The sequence below is a fragment of the Xyrauchen texanus genome, chromosome 16 (assembly GCF_025860055.1).
Source record: "Xyrauchen texanus isolate HMW12.3.18 chromosome 16, RBS_HiC_50CHRs, whole genome shotgun sequence".
Classification (NCBI taxonomy): domain Eukaryota; kingdom Metazoa; phylum Chordata; class Actinopteri; order Cypriniformes; family Catostomidae; genus Xyrauchen; species Xyrauchen texanus.
In genome coordinates, this window is record NC_068291.1 from 16,634,660 (window position 1) to 16,657,007 (window position 22,348).

The following is a 22,348-nucleotide window of genomic DNA, read 5'->3' on the forward strand; positions in this document are numbered from 1 at the left end:
TAAATTCTGTAAACTTTTACAGTGCAATCATTATTAACATTGGTGAAGCAGATGGTTGTATTTGGATTTTTGCCATAGCATATAATATTATTGATTGAGTGTCCCCCCATTTTATTCAACAAATAGCCGCAGAACAAAACAATGCACAAAATAAGATGACAGCCATATAAGAAAAGCTAACAAAGTTGGCAAAAATAACAACTTACTGAGATCAGCTGCAGAGGACACCGGCGATTCGCTGTTTATCACAAGCATTACTGGCTGAATTCAATGCCTCAGTTAGCTAGCAGGCTGGTCGTTGTCCAAGTCCAACAAACATTGTTGCTCCTTCCACTGTTGCTTTTGCTTATGTCCTTCTTATGGTCCCTGCACTCCCAAAATCAATAGTAACAGTCAGTATCTGGTGTGGCCACCAGCTGCATTAAGTACTGCAGTGCAATTGCACCAGATTTGCCTATTCTTGCTGTGAGATGTTACCCCACTCTTTCACCAAGGCACTTGCAAGTTCCCGGAAATTTCTGGGGGGAATGGCCCTAGCCCTCACCGATCTAACAGGTCCCAGACATTCTCAATGGGATTGAGATCCGGGCTCTTCATTGGCCATGGCAGAACACTGACATTCTTGTCTTGCAGGAAATCATGCACAGAACGAGCAGTATGGCTGGTGGCATTGTCATGCTGGAGGGTCGTGTCATGATGAGCCTGCAGGAAGGGTACCACATGAGGGAGGAGGATGTCTTCCCTTTAACGCACAGCATTGAGATTGCTTGCAATGACAACAAGCTCAGTCTGATGATGCTTTGACACACCGCCCCAGACCATGACAGACCCTCCACCTCCAAATCGATCCCGCTCCAGAGTACAGGCCACGGTGTAATGCTCATTCCTTCGACGATAAACGTTAGTCCGACCATCACCCCCGGTGAGACAAAACCTCGACTCGTCAGTGAAGAGCACTTTTTGCCAGTCCTGTCTGGTCCAGCGAAGGTGGGTTTGTGCCCATAGGCAACGTTCGGTGATGTCTTGTAAGGACCTGCCTACAACAGGCTTACAAGCCCTCAGTCCAGCCTCTCTCAGCCTATTGCAGACAGTCTGAGCACCGATGGAGTGATTGAGCTTTCCTGGTGTAACTTGGGCAGTTGTTGTTGCCATCCTGTACCTGTCCCGCAGGTGTGATATTCGGATGTACTGATCCTGTGCAGGTGTTATTACACGTGGTCTGCAGTGTCGCTTTTGCTTATGTCCTTCTTATGGTCCCTGATCTGGTCCCTGATTGTCCACTGCGAGGACGATCAGCTGTCCTTCCTGTCTCCCTGTATTGCTGTCTTAGGCGTCTCACAGTTCAGACATTGCAATGTATTGCCCTGGCCACATCTGCAGTCCTCATTTCTCCATGCAGCATGCCTAAGGCATGTTCACGCAGATGAGCAGGGACCCTGGGCATCTTTTCTTTTTTTGGTGTTTTTCAGAGTCAGTAGAAATGTCCCTTTAGTGTTCTTAGTTTTTATAACTGTGACCTTATTTGCCTACTGTCTGTAAAGTGTTATTGTCTTAATGACCGTTCCACAGGTGCGCATTCATTAATTGTTCATGGTTCATTGAACAACCATGAAAAACATTGTTTAAACCCTTTACAATAAAGATCTTTAAAGATATTTAGATTTTTACTAAATTATCTTTAAAATACTTTTTCCTGAAAAGGGACGTATCTATTTTTTGTGAGTTTAATAGAAATTGAATGTTGGTTTTTTGAATGTGATATATTATAAATGACTGTGTTGGACAGTTTTGCATAGCAGTTTAAGAGTGTGTCCTTGCTTTCACGTTTGTGTATATTTAAATTGTCTTCTTTGAAGATTCATACTTGTTCTCTTTATGTTTTTGTAACTTCTTTTCTTTTCCGTCTCTTTCCCAAAACACACCACTTTTATTTTGTGACAAACCACTCCGGGAAGGAGTAAGTTTGCCACATTTTCCACACCCAGTCTCTGGGAAATATCCGTCCTTCTCCGGAGCCCATATTCCTGTGTTTGAAAATAATCCCTGCTCTCTTGCATAATTAATCCAGAGAGGGCAAGTCAGTGCATGTGGATGTTCGGTTGCCCCACATCCTCTCCTCCTTCCCCTGGGGACATTGTGATTGTATTATTCCCCTATCCCATTCCTTCAACAGGTAATTGCGGCCCTGCGGAGGGAGCGATGGCTTACGCTGTGAAATGTTACCCATGTGAAGACAGATAGAATAATGTTTGACTCATTTCTCATTGAGGTGCTGACTGCTGATATGAAGGATTTTGTTTGCGCTCTATGTTTGACTGCCTTGCTGAAATGTTTTCTAATTGTGAGTCCATCTGGGAGAGACAATGTCTTGGTGACATATCATGACTGATTTCTGGAAGTTTTCCTTCAATGTTCAGACAGTCAATGTTTGAGATTGACAACTGAATTTTGTAACAGGTGTGACATTTGAATGGTCCTGTTCATACAACAGTTTAAAAGAGTGGCTCAAATACTGTCTGTATTAATGAATAACCAAAGTCAAGCCTCTATATTTATTTTTGCAATAGCCATGAATAATGGCTGTAACCTCACCACCACAAGTCAACAACTTTCCTCATTGAAAACAACACAGTATTTAATAAATGAGTCCAAGCAAGAAGTAAGTTTATCAGACAAGTCTTAATTAAACCGAGAGCAGCTTCGAATATAATTTTTTTTATTGTAGAGCACGGCATTTGCTAACCAAACTCAAAATTTGGCAACGCCCACATTAAACCATTTAAGTTTAAAACCTCTGTTTTCAGTTTCCCTAACATCATCGTTTTCCAATGTATACAGTTATGGAGAGCATTTTCTAAAACTTCCTTTTTCGTTAGAGTAAAATGGTGTTCTAGTGTGAAAAGAGGCGTAAACATGGCGAAATGAATGCTTTTCAAACTAAAATGTATTAGTGTGGACATGACATATAGGCACCGATATAATTCTGGAGAAGTTCTTTGTTTGTAGCCAACGGTATAATGTTTGCAAACATTCAGACAGTAAAACCTTAACTAATGTGACATTAAAATGTGTTATCAATTACTACAGGCCTCGTTCTGTGAGTAGAAATCAGTAAAAAAAAAATCTGTTTAACCACTCGATGATGAATTAAAGTAATATATGAAGAATTTTTCTTTAATTTGTCTTGTTTACATTCTGAATTCATGGAGCTTTTGAGCTAACACGCTATTAGCGGCTATAATATGCACCGAATACACTCTGCTATTGTAATTTATGATGATAGTAATACTGCTGCAAAGATGGATGTATAAAAGAGAGTTAATGAGCAAAATTAAGACAATAGAATGATGAAAAAATATCTTACTATGGACAGATGTGTGAATGGCTTTCGCTGCAGATAGCACATCTGATTGTGAGATTTGATTCCGTTTGTAGACTAATTAAACAAAAACAATTGCATGACATGGTCTTGAAAATTGTCTGTGAAAGATCATACAGATGTAGGTAAATTTGGTCCAGCTCGCTAATAACCCTGCAGGCCGGTGTGTTCATGTTGACTGATCTTGACTGGGTGAACAACATAGCACAAAGTACGTGGAGCTCCAGGTCACACCAACCGATGACGTGGACCAATGGCAGTAAGAAGGAGTTTAGCAGCCGGTTAGAAGAGATAAATGAGAAAACACCTTCTTTTTGGCCATATATTGTTCTAAATAACGTCACACCTGTTCGTTCTTCGATTTCTTATGAAGTATATCAAGGCCTTTATGAACCTCTGAAACAAACTCATAAACACCATCTTTTGGTCAGGATTTGGTTCTGAATGAAATCACGCCTGTTCGTTCTTCGATTTCGAATGAAGTATATCGGTGCCTTTAAGATCTTAACTTCAGTTATAGAATGTGGTTGTCACTCTTGTTTTTACTGAAATGTGTGTCAATGTAACCATATTTAGCACTCTAAATTAGAGTTTATAACCATACATTTTTAAATGCTATTTTTACGCAGAGCAGTCAGACTTCCAAAGCTCTCAGCAGTGCTCCAGAATGCGACCAAAAATAATTGATTGCCACAATCATTTTAAAATATTGGCTGGGTCGTGATTCTACACACCCGGTCCCTTATCAGGCTAATCAAGCCTCCGAGAGGGATAAAGGCCGACTGCTGAGGATGGTGCGGGAGAGAGAGAGATCGTTTACGGACATGTCCGTCATTTGTGTGTGTCTGTGTGTGTGTGTTTGTCTTTGTTTCAGTTTTATATAAAACTTTTATTTATATTATCAAGCCAGTTCTTGCCTCCTCTTTTCCCATCTAAATCGTGTTACAGATACATATGGAGGGATTTGCTTCTAGGACACAAAGGGAAGTTGCTAATATCAAAGCATACCTCAATGTTTTAAAAACCCAGATTGCTGCCAGCACATTTGTTGCCTGTTTTTCCGGGCATTTCAGTATTCAATTGGATTGGAATTATTTTAAATAATTGTTTTATTTTTTTTATATTGTCTTTAGTATATGTGAGAAGTGCTTGCCCATACAAAGCTTACCGCCACAATGCCAGGGCATTGTTATACAGTTGCTAAGGTATTCTAAATTGTTTTTAGCTCATTGCTATTTAGCTGCTTGGGTGTTATGGGTGGTTGCCAGGTGATTGCTTACTTATTAGGGATGCACCTGTGACATATGTCTGTTTATGTAAAATTATTGGTTTATCTAGATTACCATTTTGCACTATTTAGATCTTGTCTTTTATTTTGACGTTCAGTTATCTGCTTCCTGTTCACGGTGACCCCTTTGTTTCATGTGTTTTGATCTCATTGGATTATTGTCTTATTAACTTGTTATCAGTTCTGTTTGGTCATTGGTTCATGTTTTAGTAGTCTTGTTATCTTGTTACTAGTTTAGTTTTGTCACGTGTTTCCCTTATCTGTGTATTTATAGCCCTTATGCTCTTTTTTTCCTTGTTAAGTATTGTTTTACTGTTACATCTTTTGATTGTGGATTACCGTCTTCCTGTTTGCTGTGTAGTTTGTCACATCTTAATTTAAGTCTGTGTCAGTCTAGTTTATTTTTTGTTATATTCCTGTTCCTTGTTTTTAACAGCTGTCTAGGTTTGCCAGATGTAACATGAACCAGAAATGTGCCTATATTGCATATGTATGCTGATTTGAATGAGAAATAAATGACAATGCACTTGCATAAATTTTATGTTGCACATTTCTATGAGTATTTATGGTAATCCTGAAGAATCTCTAACAGAGAGACAATAATGAATTCCTAACAGCTGTAATAATGCATTAAACCAAAAATAAGCAGATAAGTAAACAGCATGTAATGAAAATTAAACCACAAAAACCACAATACAAACCACAATCTCTCTGTGTGTGCAGCGGTGGTTCTTGTGTTATAGTTTGTGTGTTCGCCCTATTATTAATTTTTGTAGTTAATTGCGGTTAATCGCAGATTTTGAAAGTGCTGAAATTTGACACTAAATATACTTATTTTCTTGTCAAAATATATTTATTTCCATCTTAGGAAAGAAAACAAAACAATATGCTTTATTAACATTTTCCAAACAAAGCCTTTCACAAGAAATGCACTGAAACAGCACCAATTCAAGTAACATTAAATGTTTCCCTAAGTGTAAGTGGGAGGTTGACTAATTGAAAGAACTATTTTCTCCAAGCGTTGCATATTAATTGCAATGAGCATTAAATGTCTTAAACTCTCACCCTCCACAATATGAATCTGCTAGTAGACTGTGGCTATCTGCTTTGCTACAGCAATTGTGAAGCTGCGTTCACGATTCGCATCAGAGCATCAACGCCTGAAATTTGAACTCGCTATGAAAAGCACTTCCAGACCAAGATGTCTCTTTCTACGTTTTAAGATTTGTTTTGCTTCTTTAGTAATTGAAATGCACCTTACAAGTCCCATATGGGCTTGTTTTTTACATTAAATAGTGCTTCTTTTATTTACTTAGAAAACAACATCCGTAGCTCTGTTATTGGTATTACGACAGTACCGCTCACAGAATATCTATAAGACTGCCGCATTATGCTATTTTATGGTAAGTTTGCAGGCTCATCTTGGTAGACGGGATCTGGTGCTGTGAAGTGTGCATCAGTGTAATAACTCCGGGTGGATACATTACAAATGTTCCACCATTCACACTAGTGTTTATGCTGTATTAACAGTAAATGCGTTAATCACGAAAAATTAACACGTTAAACTTTTTGAATTAATCACATGCGTTAACACGTTAATAATATATACCAATAATATATTGGCTGCCGATATACAGTATCATGCATCCCAATTACTGATCCTAGTCAACAGAGCCCACCTTCAAGTCTCTATGATATTCTGGTCCCTAGAAATGGTCTGGGTCCCTTCTTCAATGTAAGTCTAATATGTTTCGCTAGCTTCATCATCCACAAGACAAAAATGATTGATTTGTAATTAGTAGCACCTAATAAACAAAAGCTGCTTTGGAACAATGCGTATTGGGAAAAGCACAAAAAACTATACAAATAAAAATTATTTGACTTGATTTGACTTTTGTGTTACAGTGATTTTTTCTTCGTACTTTGGCAACAAAATCTCAATGTTCTGTCTTTGCACTGTCAAACAAACAAGTGGTAGCCAGTTCTGAAGCATTTTATCAATCATAAATTTGCATATTTAATTCGAGATAAATTACTCAAGGTTTAATAAATGGCATATCGAATTAAACTACAGACTTTAGTCTGTTGACTCAATCAGGTTTCAATGTAAAACCTTAATTCTGTTTCTTATGTAATGTTGTTGGTGTTTAAAGACAAACTCTGCTATGATCGTGCCATGTTGTTGTCACATGACTTTACTGACAGCCCAGAGTGTCCTGAAATTAATTAATTTAAACAGACAAAAAAAAACAAAACAATGACCACGCATGTGGACAAGGAGTTGCACAAGGTTAAAGCTAAAGACAGAGTACTTTTGGGTGTACTACTCCAGCCAGCTATCCTCAGATGAAGGAATAACATTCTTCCCATACCACCTCCCCTCTGTAATGTCAAATGAAAAATGAGGCAAATGGAAAGAATTAACAGTATAGAAAGTAGGAACCCATAATTCTGGATTTGTGGGTGGCACGTTATAGCCTTCAGTCAAGTTTTCAGAGTCTGGCCATGGCTTAGCAATAGGATAGCCTGATGGCCTTAGGCCAGTGTGAGAGAGTTTCAGGCTAGTTGACGCATAATCAGTTCATGGACATTTGGTTTTCTGTTATGTATTTAACATTGTTGTTTTAATGAATAGGTTAATAAATTCACGTTATTGGTTTGAATCAGTACAACAATTTGGGGCCAGTACAAATATGAACCTCTGGCCTAATTGGACAAGCAGAAAAATACCATTGTAACAATTATGAATGTAAGGAGGAAGCTTGGGCCGGCTTGACAAACACATCGAAATTTAATGACACTTTTCAGCATATAAAGAAACAAAAACACGCACTACTTTCCAGCCAGCTGCGTCAAATCGTAAAAACAGTCAAACACACGGACAACCTTCGTACATCTCTCTCCCCTTTGCCGCTGTCTCTTCTCCTTAAATACTCCCCTCGCTGGGACGCCGCATGGCTCCTCCCTGCTCACCACAACCTTATTGTTGAACCCTCTTGGTACAAAAAGTTATGCCTCTAAAGATATGCCGTACAATGACTTCATCTGTCATTCATGACACAAGACAGCGTCACAGTTGAGACCTCACTCCTGATTGTGCAATGCAATATTGTAATCCATCAGCTGTTTCAAAGACCATGTCTTTCCTCTCACTTGAATGGAGTAACGGTTGTGTTATGTCAGATTGCGCTTTTATTTCTTCATTAGAGTGGCTTTAACATCCCAAGGCAGTGAGGCAAGGCAGCAGCTGCTACTAAAGAGAAATACCACTGTCAGACTGGCACTTCTGCTCTCCCCAGGCTCCCAGTCTGTCTGTCTCAGCATAGGGGCTTTGGGTGTGTTTGAGATGACAGTGTTTTCATGTGGAATGTGTAAGAGATGTGTATCTAAGATGTGTGTGTGTGCATGTGCATACAAGATAAGACTCTGGAAGGACTGGTGTAGTAGTATATTAAGCAAGATGAACTTCTTTGCTCCCAGATATTCAGGATATGTAGCCGTTACCAAAGTAAACTGTATTATATGTGGATTATGGAATCATTTTAAGTAATTTAAAGTCACTACAAATTAACTGCACACTTTTTAAGATCACTTATGTTATGTTATTTACTATGATACCAGTGAAAATAACTTATGTTATTATTGTGATACGTGTCAACATAAGCAAAAAACCTTGGCTATGTTGAATACTAATGGAAAACTAAATTTTTTGAAGTACATCCTCTTTAGCCAATCTGATTTTATGTTTTCAATCCAGCCAATTAGTGATCGAGCGATATGGGTTTTTAATGGCTGATGCCAATATCCACAGAGCAGGGTGGCTGATAGACTTTTACAATGCCGATATATCACACAATTTTATATAGTAAATAACATAAACATGAAATTGCTAAAATATTAATAAACTCTTATTTAGCACTATATTTACTCAATTTCACACTAAACTTTCAATTTTGACCCTGATGTTTTGATTCTGGCTGATGGCCGATGGAATACATCACCAAAAATATAAGTAAAAACATGCAGCTGGTCTCTAAAATGTATATATCGACATTTATATACAATACATATGTAAAATGGGTAAAAAATATATTTTTGCATTAAACATTTTTTACTGTATATCAGGGTAAATTTTTTTCCATCATGATGTACAAAAGAACTAAGAACTTTGTATTAAATATGTATTTAAATGTATAGGTCTTATTAATGTCCATTAGGCTACTATGAAAATTACTCTAACTAACAAACTAATACACATAAAATATGCAGTAAACTGTTAAGCATTATAGCTTATATGAGTGTGTTGACAGCAGTAAAAGGCACACACACAAAAAAGACATTTGATATAATTACGGGACACAGTTGTGCACAGGTGCAATAACATGCTGTATTTTCACACATTTTAATTGCTTAAGTTAAATATACAGTGGATATAAAAAGTCTACACATCCCTGTTAAAATGCCAGGTTCTTGTGATGTAAAAGAATGAGACAACGATAAATCATGTCAGAACTTTTTCCACCTTTAATGTGACCTATAACGTGAACAATTCAATTGAAAAACAAACTGAAATCTTTGAGGAAAAAAAAAACTCACAATAACCTGGTTGCATATGTGTGCACACCCTTAAACTAATACTTTGTTGAAGCACCTTTTGATTTTATTACAGCACTTAGTCTTTTTGGGTAGGAGTCTATTAGCATGGCACAGCTTGACGTGGCAATATTTGCCCACTCTTCTTTGCAAAAGCGCTCCAAATCTGTCAGATTGTGAGGACATCTCCTGTGCACAGCCCTCTTCAGATCACCCCACAGATGTTCAATTGGATTCAGGTCTGGGCTCTGGCTGGGCCATTCCAAAATGTTAATCTTCTTCTGGTGAAGCCATGCTTTTGTGGATTTGGATCCACCTTTGGGTCGTTGTCATGCTGAAAGGTGAACTTCCTCTTCATCTTCAACTTTCTAACAGACGCCTGAAGGTTTTGTGCCAAAATTGCCTGGTATTTGGAACTGTTCATAATTCCCTCAACCCTGACTAAGGCCCCGGTTCCAGTTGAAGAAGCATGATGCTGCCACCACCATGCTTCACTGTAGGTATGGTGTTCTTTGGGTGATGTGCAGTGTTGTTTTTAATGCATTTGTTTTTAATGTGTTAAATCATAACACATTTTCCCAAGTGCTTTTGGGAGACTTGATGTTTGTTTTTGCAAACTTCAGCTGGGCTTGGATGTTTTTCTTTGTAAGAAAAGGCTTCCCGTCTTGCCACCCTACCCCATAGCCTATTTATATGAAGAATACTGGAGATTATTGTCACATGTAGCACACAGCCAGTACTTGCCAGAAATTCCTGCAGTTCCCTTAATGTGGCTGTAGGCCTCTTGGAAGCCTCCCTGATCAGTTTTCTTCTCGTCTTTTCATAAATTTTGGAGGGACTTCCAGTTCTTGGTAATGTCTCTGTTGTGCCATATTTTCTCCACTTGATGATGCCTGTCTTCACTGTGTTCCATGGTATATCTAATGCCTTGGAAATTCTATTGTACCCTTCTCCTGACTGATATCTTTCAATATCATATAATATTTGCTTTGGAAGCTCTCGGCGGACCATGGCTTTTGAGTCACTTTAAATGATGGCAGGTGTGTAATGACTTCTATTTATCAAGAGTTTGAATGTGATTGGTTAATTCTGAACACAGCCACATCCCCAGTTATAAGAGGGTGTGCACACTTATGCAACCAGGTTATTGTAAGGTTTTTCATTTTTCCCCCACGAAGATTTCAGTTTGTTTTTCAATTTAATTGTTCACATTATAGGTCACATTAAAAGTGGAAAAAGTTCTGACATGATTTATCTTTGTCTCATTCGTTTACATCACAAAAACCTGGCATTTTAACAGGGGTGTGTAGACTTTTAAATCCACTGTATATATATATATATATATATATATATATATATATATATATATATCTGGGTCAAAAGCATACTCGTTGTACTGGCGACCATATGCATCATCACTTATTTTAGGTGGGCATACACAAAATCCTAAGAAAGATAGGTGGGCATATGGCATATGCCTGCGTATGACCTTGACTACTCTACTGGCTCGATGGGAAGAAAACACTGGATTTTCGTGAGGTTCGAGAATTACATCTGTTTAAACGAGATAGCTGCATATTTGCAGACGTACATAATAGATGTTTTATTGATATTTGCCTTTTATCATTAGAAAGGTTATAGGGAACTGTTGAGGAGAGTGATAGATTACATGCTTCAGAGGAAGATTAATGAGCGTTCCACAAGATGCTGGATATGCTGGAGTTTTGTGAGGTTGGTTTATTACATCTGTTTAAACAAGATATGCGCATATTTGCAGACGGTATACTGTATGATATTAGTTTAATTGATATTTGCATTTTTATCATTATACAAGATAAAGTTAAATGTTACAGAACTGTAGACGAGAGAGAGGGAGAATGAAACAGGTGAGCACTTTAACATAATGAGCTCAAACGCGTCTGTCGCAGCTCTGATATGCAGACCGTTTAAATGAGACTGTGTTACACATCGGTCTATTATTGAAGTAACACAATGGCACAATGGAATTACTGAGCACTTTGCCCCGATGTGGTCTTCTGTTGTTGTAGCCCATTCGCCGAATCAAATGATGATATTATGATATAATGCAATATATTGACGTGTATTGCAATACGTATAATATTGTGAGGTGCCAGGCGATACCCAGCCCTAGTACTATGGTAATATCCCATTCCAAATTCAGCCTATGGATATTTCTGCATTTCAGTCATTCATTTATTTTTATTTTTTGTGTTACTTTTAAAATGGAAAGTCAGAATTTCCAACTTCCTACTTGGAAATTAGCACTTAAAAGTTGGACTTCCAACTTCATCTGTCAAATTACCACATACCGTTGCATGCTTAATTCAGCAATTTGCATTCAGTATTCAATATTCTTTTAGATTTTTTAAAATACTAGTGTGTATTGTGCATTTTGCAATCTGATTAAATTATGAGTAAAAAAAATGTGTGGTAGATATTTGGCCCTACTTCATTCATCACACTTCAAACGAAAGGTCACATTTGTTTTGTGGCATTTTTTGGAGATGGTGAACAGTATTCCGCACAGTGTACTCTGTATTATACTGCACATTTTGGCATATGCAGTAGGTCATCTGATTCCATTCAGAAAGAAAATTTGCTTACTATACACTGTATACATTCTGTTAACTTCAAATATAGTAATAGTGTACTGTATAGTATATACTGTATACTATTTTTAATGTAGTCCTTGTGTTTTTTTTGTACACAAATGCATAGAAACATTTTACTAATGCATATACTTAATGTATACAAAGACTAGCTTCAATCGTGTGTCTTCTGTGGTCTATCAGATTCAATTAGATGCTTCAGTGTAGAGGTCAAGGCAAGGACATCGGAAATGGCCTTATATTGAACAGCCAAATTGCAGGAGCTCTAGAGTAAATTATACAGTTTACTTGCAAATTGAGACATATTCTAATTTATTTCTGTAATAAATTAGCAAACCCTGATTCGATTCTGTGTTTGTTGCACTCTTTTTCTCATTCTGTTTCCTGCCTCCTCTCTTAATATTTTCTTTAATACTACTTATAAAAATTAATATAAAGGTAGTTTTACTATAGTAATATTGTAATAACCATGTTTTTTTGCCTTTGCTGCTGCAAAAAAAGAAAATAATTCTGGTTTATGAAATATGAAACAATATTATTTCTTGACATTGGTATAATAATGAAGCCTATAATTATATAAAGGGGATTTTCTTGTTTCTGGTCATTATAATTTGTTGTATGCTGGAGGGCCATTTTAATGAAAGTATTGAATTAATTTTGCCACAGGGTCAAATATGATTTATTACATCTTATAATAATCATAAAGATGCATGACAATGCGATCCGATTATGTAATTTCACATTTCAGCACAAAGGGGTGGAGCTCCAGTCATCTTTGCAGTCTCAGAATGGAGATGTTGAGAAGCACGAGAACAAGTCCTGTGAAGGTTGCCACACAACGCAGGATAAGAATGCTGCAGAAAACGGGCTCCCTCACCAGTCAGCCTGTCGGGCCATTTCAGCCTCTGATTCGAGCATGATCCCATCCCTGGAGAACGGATTTGTTGTCAGCCAGATCAAGCCGAAATCTGAAAAGTACGAAGAGGACACACTGCCAGCTCTGCCTCGCAAGAAACGAGGGAGACGAAAACTGGAGCGGCCAACAAAATGTGAGTTTACTCAGTTTTCTTCAGCATCATGTTTTACAGCTGTCTGCTCGCTTTGTTCCACTTGTGGGCTAAAGGCCAAGAACGTGCCATTGTGATGATAAAAAAAAACATTCAGTCACAAAACTAGAGGGGCTGTAAAAGGGTTTTGGAGGATTCGCAGCCAGTATTGACTTGGAGGACAAATAATTATTGTTACATGAGTGTATTGATGTGTAAATCAGGGTAATTACAGTACACTCCCATTAATTTAATTTGCAAACAAAAGACACCAGCTTCCTACAGTAGCCTACACTGTGCACAGAAACGATTTGGTGAAATTGTCTCTCCAGTGTGATGGTGGTCAATTATCAGACCTATGAAGCAGTATGCAATATGCAACAATAAACATTTAACAAAAGTGTCATAAACTGTTGTTATGTGACCTCATACCATTTATAAAGTATGGATGTTTAATCCAATGTGTGACATCCAGTAATTCGAAATAAAAATAGGTATTTTTAATTTTGAAAGATATGCAATGTCCTAACATTTAGCAGTCCGCTCAAATGAGTCAAGAAGGAGATGTAAAAAATTGTTGATGGTATTACTTACCATTTATTAGTTAAACTGGAACTGGAAGGTGAAGTTGAGTGCATTGCATTGTGTGATACTGTAATCTGTGCATTATGCTCTGGGTATACTGCATGTTTCAGCAAATGTATTAGGTCATCAGCCTGTTACAAGGCCTGTTTTGTGCACACATAAGCACCGTGTAAGTGAAGAAAAACAGTGTAACTTAAACAATAGGCTCACAAATAATTAATTATTAATTTCTTGCTATGTGGAGCTTTAAGGTAAGTAATCAAATTCATTTGTTAAAAGTTTTAAAAGTAGTTCCACCGTGTCAAATTCTAGTAGGGCCACGGCACAAGCTGGACTAGACTAATTTATGCTTTTTTCCAACCCTTCTGACAAGAAGTAACTGCCCTTATTAGGCCTGTGGTTAGGATTATTGCTATTATTGTGCCCTTCAAATTCCAACCACATTCTACTGTTCAAATAAGGGAATTTAAGAATAAATATATATATATATATATATATATATATATATATATATATATATATATATATATATATATACTGAAGAGCCAAAACATTATTACCACCTTCCTAATATGCTGTTGGTCCTACGCGTAGTGCCAAAACAGCACCGACCTGTGGAGGCATGGACTCATCAATACCCCTGAAGTTGTCCTGTGGTATCTGGCAACAAGAAATTAGCAGCAAATCCTTCAAGTCCTGTAAGTTGCGAGGTGGATCCGGCATGGATTGGACTTGTTGGTCCAGCACATCCTACAGATGCTCAATTGGATTGAGATCTGGGGAATTTGGACGTCAGGGCAATACCTTGAATTCTTCATCATGATCCTCAAACCATTCCCGAACAATGTGTGCAGTGTGGAAGGGCACATTATCCTGCTGTAAGAAGTCACTGCCGTTCCCTATACCATTACCATGAAGGGGTGTACCTGGGCTGCAACAATGTTTATGTAGATGGCATGTGTCAAATTGACATCCACATGAATGGCCGGACCCAGGGTTACCCAGCAGAACATTGCCCAGAGCCTCACACTGCCTCCACTGGCTTTTTGTCTTCCCAAAGTGCATCCTGGTGCGATCACTTCCACAGGTAAATGGTACACACGTAAACGCTTGTCCATGTGATGTAAAAGAAAATGGGACTCATCGAACCAGGCGACCTTCTTCCACTGCTCTAAGGTCCAGTTCTGTTACTCGTGTGCCCATTGTAGGTACTTTTTATGATGGGCACTCTGACCTCTCTGCAGCTATGCAGCCCCATACGCAGCAGGGTGCAATGCACTTTGTGTTGTGACATATCCTCCCCTAACCATCTGTAAAGCAGTTAAATGGAAAGGAGGAGGCGAGAACCGACTTGGCAATATAAATAATATTTTAATGATAAACTTAAACAAAAGACACAAACACACACATGACGATCTCTCTCTCTCTCCCGCACCATCCTCCGCAGTCGGCCTTTATCCCTCTCGGAGCTTTGGGTGCCCAACACCCTGTCGCCGGTTTGTGGTTTGTCCCTCCTCGGACCACTTTCTATGGTATTCACCACTGCTGATCGGGAGCACCCCACAAGCCTTGCCGTTTCAGAGATGCTCTGACCCAGTCATCTGACAAGAAAAATTTGGCCCACTCAGGTCTTCACTCCTGCATTCAACACATTGACTACAAGAACTGATTGTTCACTTACCATCTAATCTACCCAGACCTAGACATGTGGTCTTGTTAGGAGATGATCAACGTTATTATTGTCATAATGTTTTGGCTCATCGGTGTAAATGCCATTAATGGTGCGCTTGTGTATTTTATTCAATTGAACTTTGAAGGTGTCACTGAGCCGCACTGCTGGCCGCACCCAGTAGAGATTAACTGTGTGTGATGCGCTCTGATACATGCGCAGTCTGCGAAGGTATGTGACAAACTCACACAAAAATATAAAAGAGCAAAGCACAGACATATTTTCCTATGACATACTTTAATATAATATTATTTTATTTTATATGATTATATTATATTATATTATGTTGATTGGGTTAAAAAAACAACAGTGTAAATGTAAAATGGACCAAGACTAAAGTTGACCAAAAAGATATTTAAGTATTTGAAAATATTTTTATATTTAAAATATTATTTCTCATGTCATTCATTCAAGTTTTTAAAGCCTTTATTATATGATTCCTGCTTAAATTTTAATAAATTACTTAAGGTGCATGAAGCAAACATACACCTTAAGAAGTATGACAATAATTGTAAAAGCCCTAAAACAGATAAATAATAATCATAATCATGATTATTTTTTTGACAATTAATCATCAGCCAAATTTAATTATTGCGACAGCCCTGATAATCTGCTATTTTTAAACAATCGGCTAATGTTCTGTATTGCAGATAATGGCTTTTATCGGCCTGTACCAACAATTGGCTGATCCATTGGGGCATCAGATGCACACAGATGATTATAAATATTTAGTCTCTTCAGTGTGGTGCCCTTGTCAATTATTAGACTCTCTCTCTCTCTCTCTCTCTCTCTCTCTCTCACACACTCTCTCATTCCCTGCTGCTGGGTCAGCCATTGACCTTAATGAGAGCAGTAAGTGAAGTCTGGGTATACAATGCTGTCCTCTGGCAACTTGCCCTGATTGTGTGCAGTGCATGGGGAGACAGCAGGTCTGTGTTATGGCCACTATCTCAGGGGGGGTCGTGCCAGGTGGATAGCATCATGCCCAGTATTGTATACTTACATAGAATACTATAGGACTCATCTAAGTCTAGACACTGCACTCAGAGTACTTTGATTATTCAGTATATTATGCTTTACTGGATTCCGGGAACTGGAACTTTGTGCTGTTCTGTAGAAGTGCCAACAGTGCTATAAAGAGGTGTTCACACTGACAGCAATTAAATCTTTTTAGGTTGCCAAGGTGTTGCACTGCTGGCCACTAGTAGGCCTACTCGACTGTCTTCACTGTCTGCAATTCATTTGGACACATTTTACTATGAAACGTAAGAAAGAAGACCAATAGCATTTAATTATGCAAATATTATGATTACATCATCGTTTTCATTTCGATTTTGAATGGCGCACGTTCTATAAGTCTAAGTGAAGCTAAGTGAGATTTTCAATCCATTTACTTAAATGTTTTAAAATGTATGACGTTTTCAAAAAAACTAAAATAGATAACAAACCTAAGGCTGACATTGTCTACTTAACAAAGTCTCTACAGTATGTTAATCAGTTTCGGGTAGAATGTAACACCATGTCATAACCTGACATGTTTTTTAGTGTCATTTTTCTGTCCTCATTAAAAAACATATGTGGCATCACTATGGATGTGTTTACCCACTGCGAAGCAACAGAAATAGCCACCAAGCATGATTTTTTTTTTTACGTTTCCTGAAAGATTAAAAATGAAGATATAGGATTTATTACTTTATTGTATTGTGCCTTGTTTGGACATGTTAGACAAAATAATGATACACAGAAATTTATATCACAACAATACTGTATTGATAAAGACTTGTTTAAAGAGCATTTTTTACCATTAAGATACTTTTTAATGTTGAAAAATAGTATTGATTAATTGGACACTGGGCCTTGGGTCCTGATCAGCATGTAGGAGCAGATAACACTTTTTGCATAATGCCGGTGTGTTTTGCCAAGTACAGGACATTCCATTGAACACAGACCAACAACAAAGCTGCCCTACAGTGAGCAAAGCACTCTATCTGCCAAGACCTCATTAAAACTATCCTAACGCTAATCAATTCTAATCACAAAGAGATAATCACACCTATAAGTGGTTTGGCTGTCATTAATTAAAAAAAAGATTTTATTGATTTTTGTACTCCAGACAGTAATAATATAGTACAGTCGGTGGGTTGCTAGAACGACTAGTAAACTAATTAGTCTTAAGGAAGCTCTGTAATAGGGGTAGTTAATAGATAGACAGAGCACAACTTAAGCCTAGTGTACACATCATGACTTGCAGTTGGCACCCTGCGAATCACAGTCTGGTTTTCCATCCTGCTGGTGCACACACTATACAACTGATTGTTATCAACAACACAACCTTTTATCCCCAACTAAAGCTCCCTGACTGTACACCTGGTATTAAGGTGTGTTTTGGGTGATCTGATCAGAAGTATTCAAGCAAGACAAATCACCGTTACACCTGATCATCTCTTTTGACCTTTTATTTGGATTTCGTGGTGAGAATCTCTGATTTTATGAGGACATACCTCAATCTTCACGTCAGAGTGTATTTTACTGAATTTTTAAGTGCAGAAACAAGAATAAAAAGAGAGAGCTAATAACCGGTGCAGATTTTCTCTTAATTACATGCAAACATCACATTTAGAGCAGACTTATTAGTTATTGTAGTGCAGTACCTGTAACCGAGCTTTTAATGTGCATCATTTGCGTATACAATGCATCAGAAAATGTATTACAAAGAAAAAACAGAAATAACACATTGACAAATGTATTCAGACCCTTAACTCAGTGAGTAGTTGAAGCACTTTTGACAGTGATTACAGCCTTAAGACGTTTTCGGGTTGGTTTTTGCTCTTTGCACACCTGGATTTGGGGGTTTTCTGCCATTCTTCTCTGCAGATCCTTTCAAGCTCTGTCAGGTTGGAAGGGGACCATCGGTGGACAGCCATTTTCAGGTCTCTCCAGACCTATTCTATTGGGTTCAAGTCTGGGCTCTGGCTGTGCCACTCAAGGACATTGACAGAGTTGTCCCTAAGCCACTCTTGCAATGAACTGTATGTTTCCCTGTTGTGCATGTTCATGCATTGTTTTTTTTTTTTTTTTTCAGATTGTATGGTTATTTCCCTTTAAATCCCCACATAACAGGAAAATACAAAATCCGTTTTTAGCGCCGTTTCAAACGGATCGCTCAAAATGCATCTTTAAATGAAGATAACGAAATTAATTCACAAACTCGCAGTTTATTCTTGATAACATGTTAACAAACATGAAAAACAGCTTGTGCATGTTTTCGTGCTTATTTGCTCTTATTTGCAAAGGAAAAAAATAAAAACAGCTGAAAATAATAAAGTCAGCAGGTAGGGAGATATGGGTGATGTATTATTTTATTTTCAAAGTATTTTTGTCTCCTGCTTCCTAATACCTTGCCCTCAACTTGCGCTCTTTCTGTATTTCATTGGCTGTAGATCATTGTCAGTTTCTCGCTTGTCGGGACAGGGTGCACACCTGATGACAAGATGTATAGATATCAAGCAGGTTTGAAATCTGTCGTAGCATTTGGGACTAGGCATTTCTTTTTTTTCAGATTAATAGTTTTTTATTGATTAATATAAATGAACACCGTAAATCAAAACATATTTACATAGAATCAATCTTAACCCCTACTGTTACCCCTCCCAATCCCCAATCCGACCCTTACCCCAACAACATCACAGTGGTCTCAAATGATATAGACACACACATGCACAAAAAAAATAAGCTAAATAAAAGATAAATAAACTATAAAAAATATTATAATAATAATCACATATCCATAAATATTTCTCCATGAACATGCTGTACATTCTTCTAAATGCCCCTTTCTCAAAGGCCGCCACCCTTCCCATATCCGAGCACCACTCCTGAAAACAGGGTGCTCCAGCTGACCTTCAGCCCTTTAAAATGATCTGCCTGGCGATCAAGACACTGGTTAAGACCCAACTCTTTATGTTGCCCCATCGCCCAAGATACAGAGTCTGGGGCAAAACGATACCCGAGTGCCTAATACATTGCACACTAGACTATAAACCTTTAACCAAAACTCCTGGATCTCAACACACCCCCAAAAGACATGGGTTATATCTCCGTCCTCTGATTGGCATTTGTCTTTAAGACCAAACCTATACAATCTAGAACAGTGGTTCTCAAACTTTTTACACCAAGTACCACCTCAGAAAATATTTGGTTCTCCAAGTACCACCATAACGACCAACATTAAAATACAGTAGTAGTAGGCCTAACTATTCAGCTACAGTTATTATAATAAGAACATTTATTATTGTCAGCCACTTTGAACATTGTAACAACACAGTTTTAACATCAACACTGCACTGTGCTGCTTACATAGATGTAAATAAAATAAAAATAAAATAATGATTAAATTAAAATGTATTGCACCTAAAAGTGAAATAAAAACTGTACTTAAAGATTAAATAAAAATGTATTGTACTTAAAAGTACATGTTGCTGACAACTAACATGAGCTTAATGTGATGGGTGTGCATGCCTCTGTGAACACAGTCCTGAGATGTCTGGGTCAATGGAGGTCAGCTTTAGTCTCAGGTTTGGCTCAGCATCCACCTTGCTTCTGTACTTTGTTTTTATTACAACAAGTGAAGAGAAGCCTTTCTTGCAAAGATATGTGGTCACAAAAGGAAGGAGAAAACGCACTGCCTTGTCGGAAAGCACAGGGTATTCACTGTGCTGCTTTATCCAAAAGTCCAACAATGGCTGCTTTCTGAAAGCTACCTTCAATGTTTCGTCACAAGACAACTCTATTAAACTCCTGCTCACCAATAGTTAAGTCCTCTGAAGCCATTTGAGAGGTATCAATGCTGAAAGGGTTTCTCATCCAGCTGCTAGCTTCAGCTTCAGGAATCACTGGGAAATAATCAAGGAACTGTTGTCTGAGCGACACAAGGTGTGCAGTGATGTTCTCTCTGACTCCACCATCAAGCGTCAGGTCATTGTCAGACAGAAAACTTTCCAAAGCAGGGAAAGCTGAAACATCACCTGTCTTGACTTTGATTTCAAATAACTCCAACTTTTTAAGCAGTGCATTGATTTTGTCCTGCACGTCAAAGACATTGATAGAGAGTCCCTGTAGTCCCAAATTCAGTTCGTTTAAACGTGAAAAAATGTCAGACAAGTATGCCAGCTGACTGAGCCACGCAGTATCCTCAAAAATGTCTGACAAGGGGAAATTTGTGACCTGTAAGAACATCTGGACCTCTTTGTGCAATTCGAAAAGCCTTGAAAGCACCTTTCCTCTTGAAAGCCACCTTACTTCAGTATGAAGCAAGAGTTGGACATGCTCACTGCCCATTTCCTCGCAGAGCACACTAAATAAGCGAGAATTCATCAGTCTGGCCTTAATGAAGTTCACAATTTTCACAGCAGAGTCCAGCACAGACTTCAGGTCATCAGGCATCTTCTTCACTGCCAGCGCCTCATGATGGATGCTGCAGTGAGTCCAGCGCATCTCAGGTGCTACCTCTCGGATGCGAGCTGCAACTCCACTGTGACGACCTGTCAAAGCCCTCACGCCATCTGTACACACTCCCACACACCTTTTCCAGTCCAGTCCGTTCTCTTGGATAAACGCGTCCAGTACCTGGAATATGTGCTCTGCTGTAGTTCTGGTCTCAAGTGACTGGCAGAAAATAAAGTCCTCCTGAGCTGAACCATCATTTTCATATCTGACATAAACCAGTAAATTGGCCAAATCTGCAACATCTGTAGTCTCGTCAAGCTGGATGGCAAAATATCGACTGATTTTAATCGGTGTCTTTTTAACATTTTCAGCCATGTCTTTTATTCTCCGTGACACAGTATCGTTTGAAAGCGGCACCAAGTTTAACTCTTTAGCAGCTTTCTCTCCACACATGATGCGTGTCTTCTCTTTGGCTAAAGGTAGACACAGTTGTTCCCCTATTGAACTTATAATCCTTACCAGATGGGTTCAAAAATCTCTAATATCTTGTGAATCGTCAGTGTTGCTCTAGGGGGCTTACACACTTTTGCTTCACTATGAACAAGGACAGAGTCAATAGATTAAAGTCTCCTCCCAATATTATATCATGTGGGGTGCCAGCGGCTTGCAACATCCCTTCAAGATCTATAAAAAAGCCCTGATCATCAGCATTAGGTGCGTAAATATTAGACAAAATCAACCTTTGCCCCTGAATTTCAGCTAAAACTATAATGACTCTTCCTAATTTATCTTTAATCTGTTTGAGACATTTGAATTATAGATGTTTACTTATCAGTGTAATGACTCCCCTGCTCTTACTTGAGCCAGCACTAAAGAAAACATGTCCACCTCATATCTTCCCAAATTTTTCAGCTTCCTGCGGGGAAAGATAGGTTTCTTGAAGAAACATTATATCATATTTCTTATGTTTAAGAAATAAATGTATAAATAAATAATATAATTATTAGAAATAAATAATAAATAACTTTCATTCTTTTTATGTGGTGCCCCAACTCATTCACATTCCATGTGGAGAAAGACGATAACTCATTGTAACACAGTTAAGGATGGGCAAGGAGGAGGCGAGAACCGGCTTGTCAACATAAATCATAATTTTTATGAAAACTTAAACCAAAAGCATAAACAAACACACACACGACGGACATGCCCGTAATTCTCTCTCTCTCGAACCATCGTCACCGGCCGCCTTTATCCCTCGCGCGCCTCATCAGGCCGATTAGGGACCGGGTGCGCGATATTCCGACCCGGCCCCGCCCCCCTCCGCTCCACACTCATATTAACATCTGACATTTTGACATATTAGAAAAAATAGATTTTGTGTCAAAAATAAAATTATATTGACCACTTTCTCCAAACCCCAAACCCAAACATCCCAAATAAATAAATAAATAAAACGTGTGCATTTACACTGCGCACAACAGCGACAACCGGCGTCCATTCCTCTAAACTCAAAACGTCCATGTACGCCTACGAGAGTCCCCATGACAACTCTGCCGTCGGATTACTCAAGTTCGGTGTTTCAATAAAAATTTTGTGAGACAGCATTACGTAACAGAAAATACTCTGTAAAACAAAATCCAGACAATAGGCAGA

The 22,348-nt window shown here is 38.3% G+C and overlaps 1 protein-coding gene across 3 annotated transcripts in view; it reads left to right on the forward strand.

Moving 5' to 3' along the window:
• The window catches only part of dnmt3ab (DNA (cytosine-5-)-methyltransferase 3 alpha b), a 112,454-nt gene that overhangs the window by 12,311 nt on the left and 77,795 nt on the right, over positions 1–22,348 (forward strand). For all 3 annotated transcript variants that reach the window (XM_052145170.1, XM_052145172.1, XM_052145173.1), the window contains exon 4: positions 12,639–12,939. In XM_052145170.1, the coding sequence (XP_052001130.1) occupies positions 12,639–12,939 (301 nt within the window). The remainder of the gene's footprint in view (positions 1–12,638; positions 12,940–22,348) is intronic.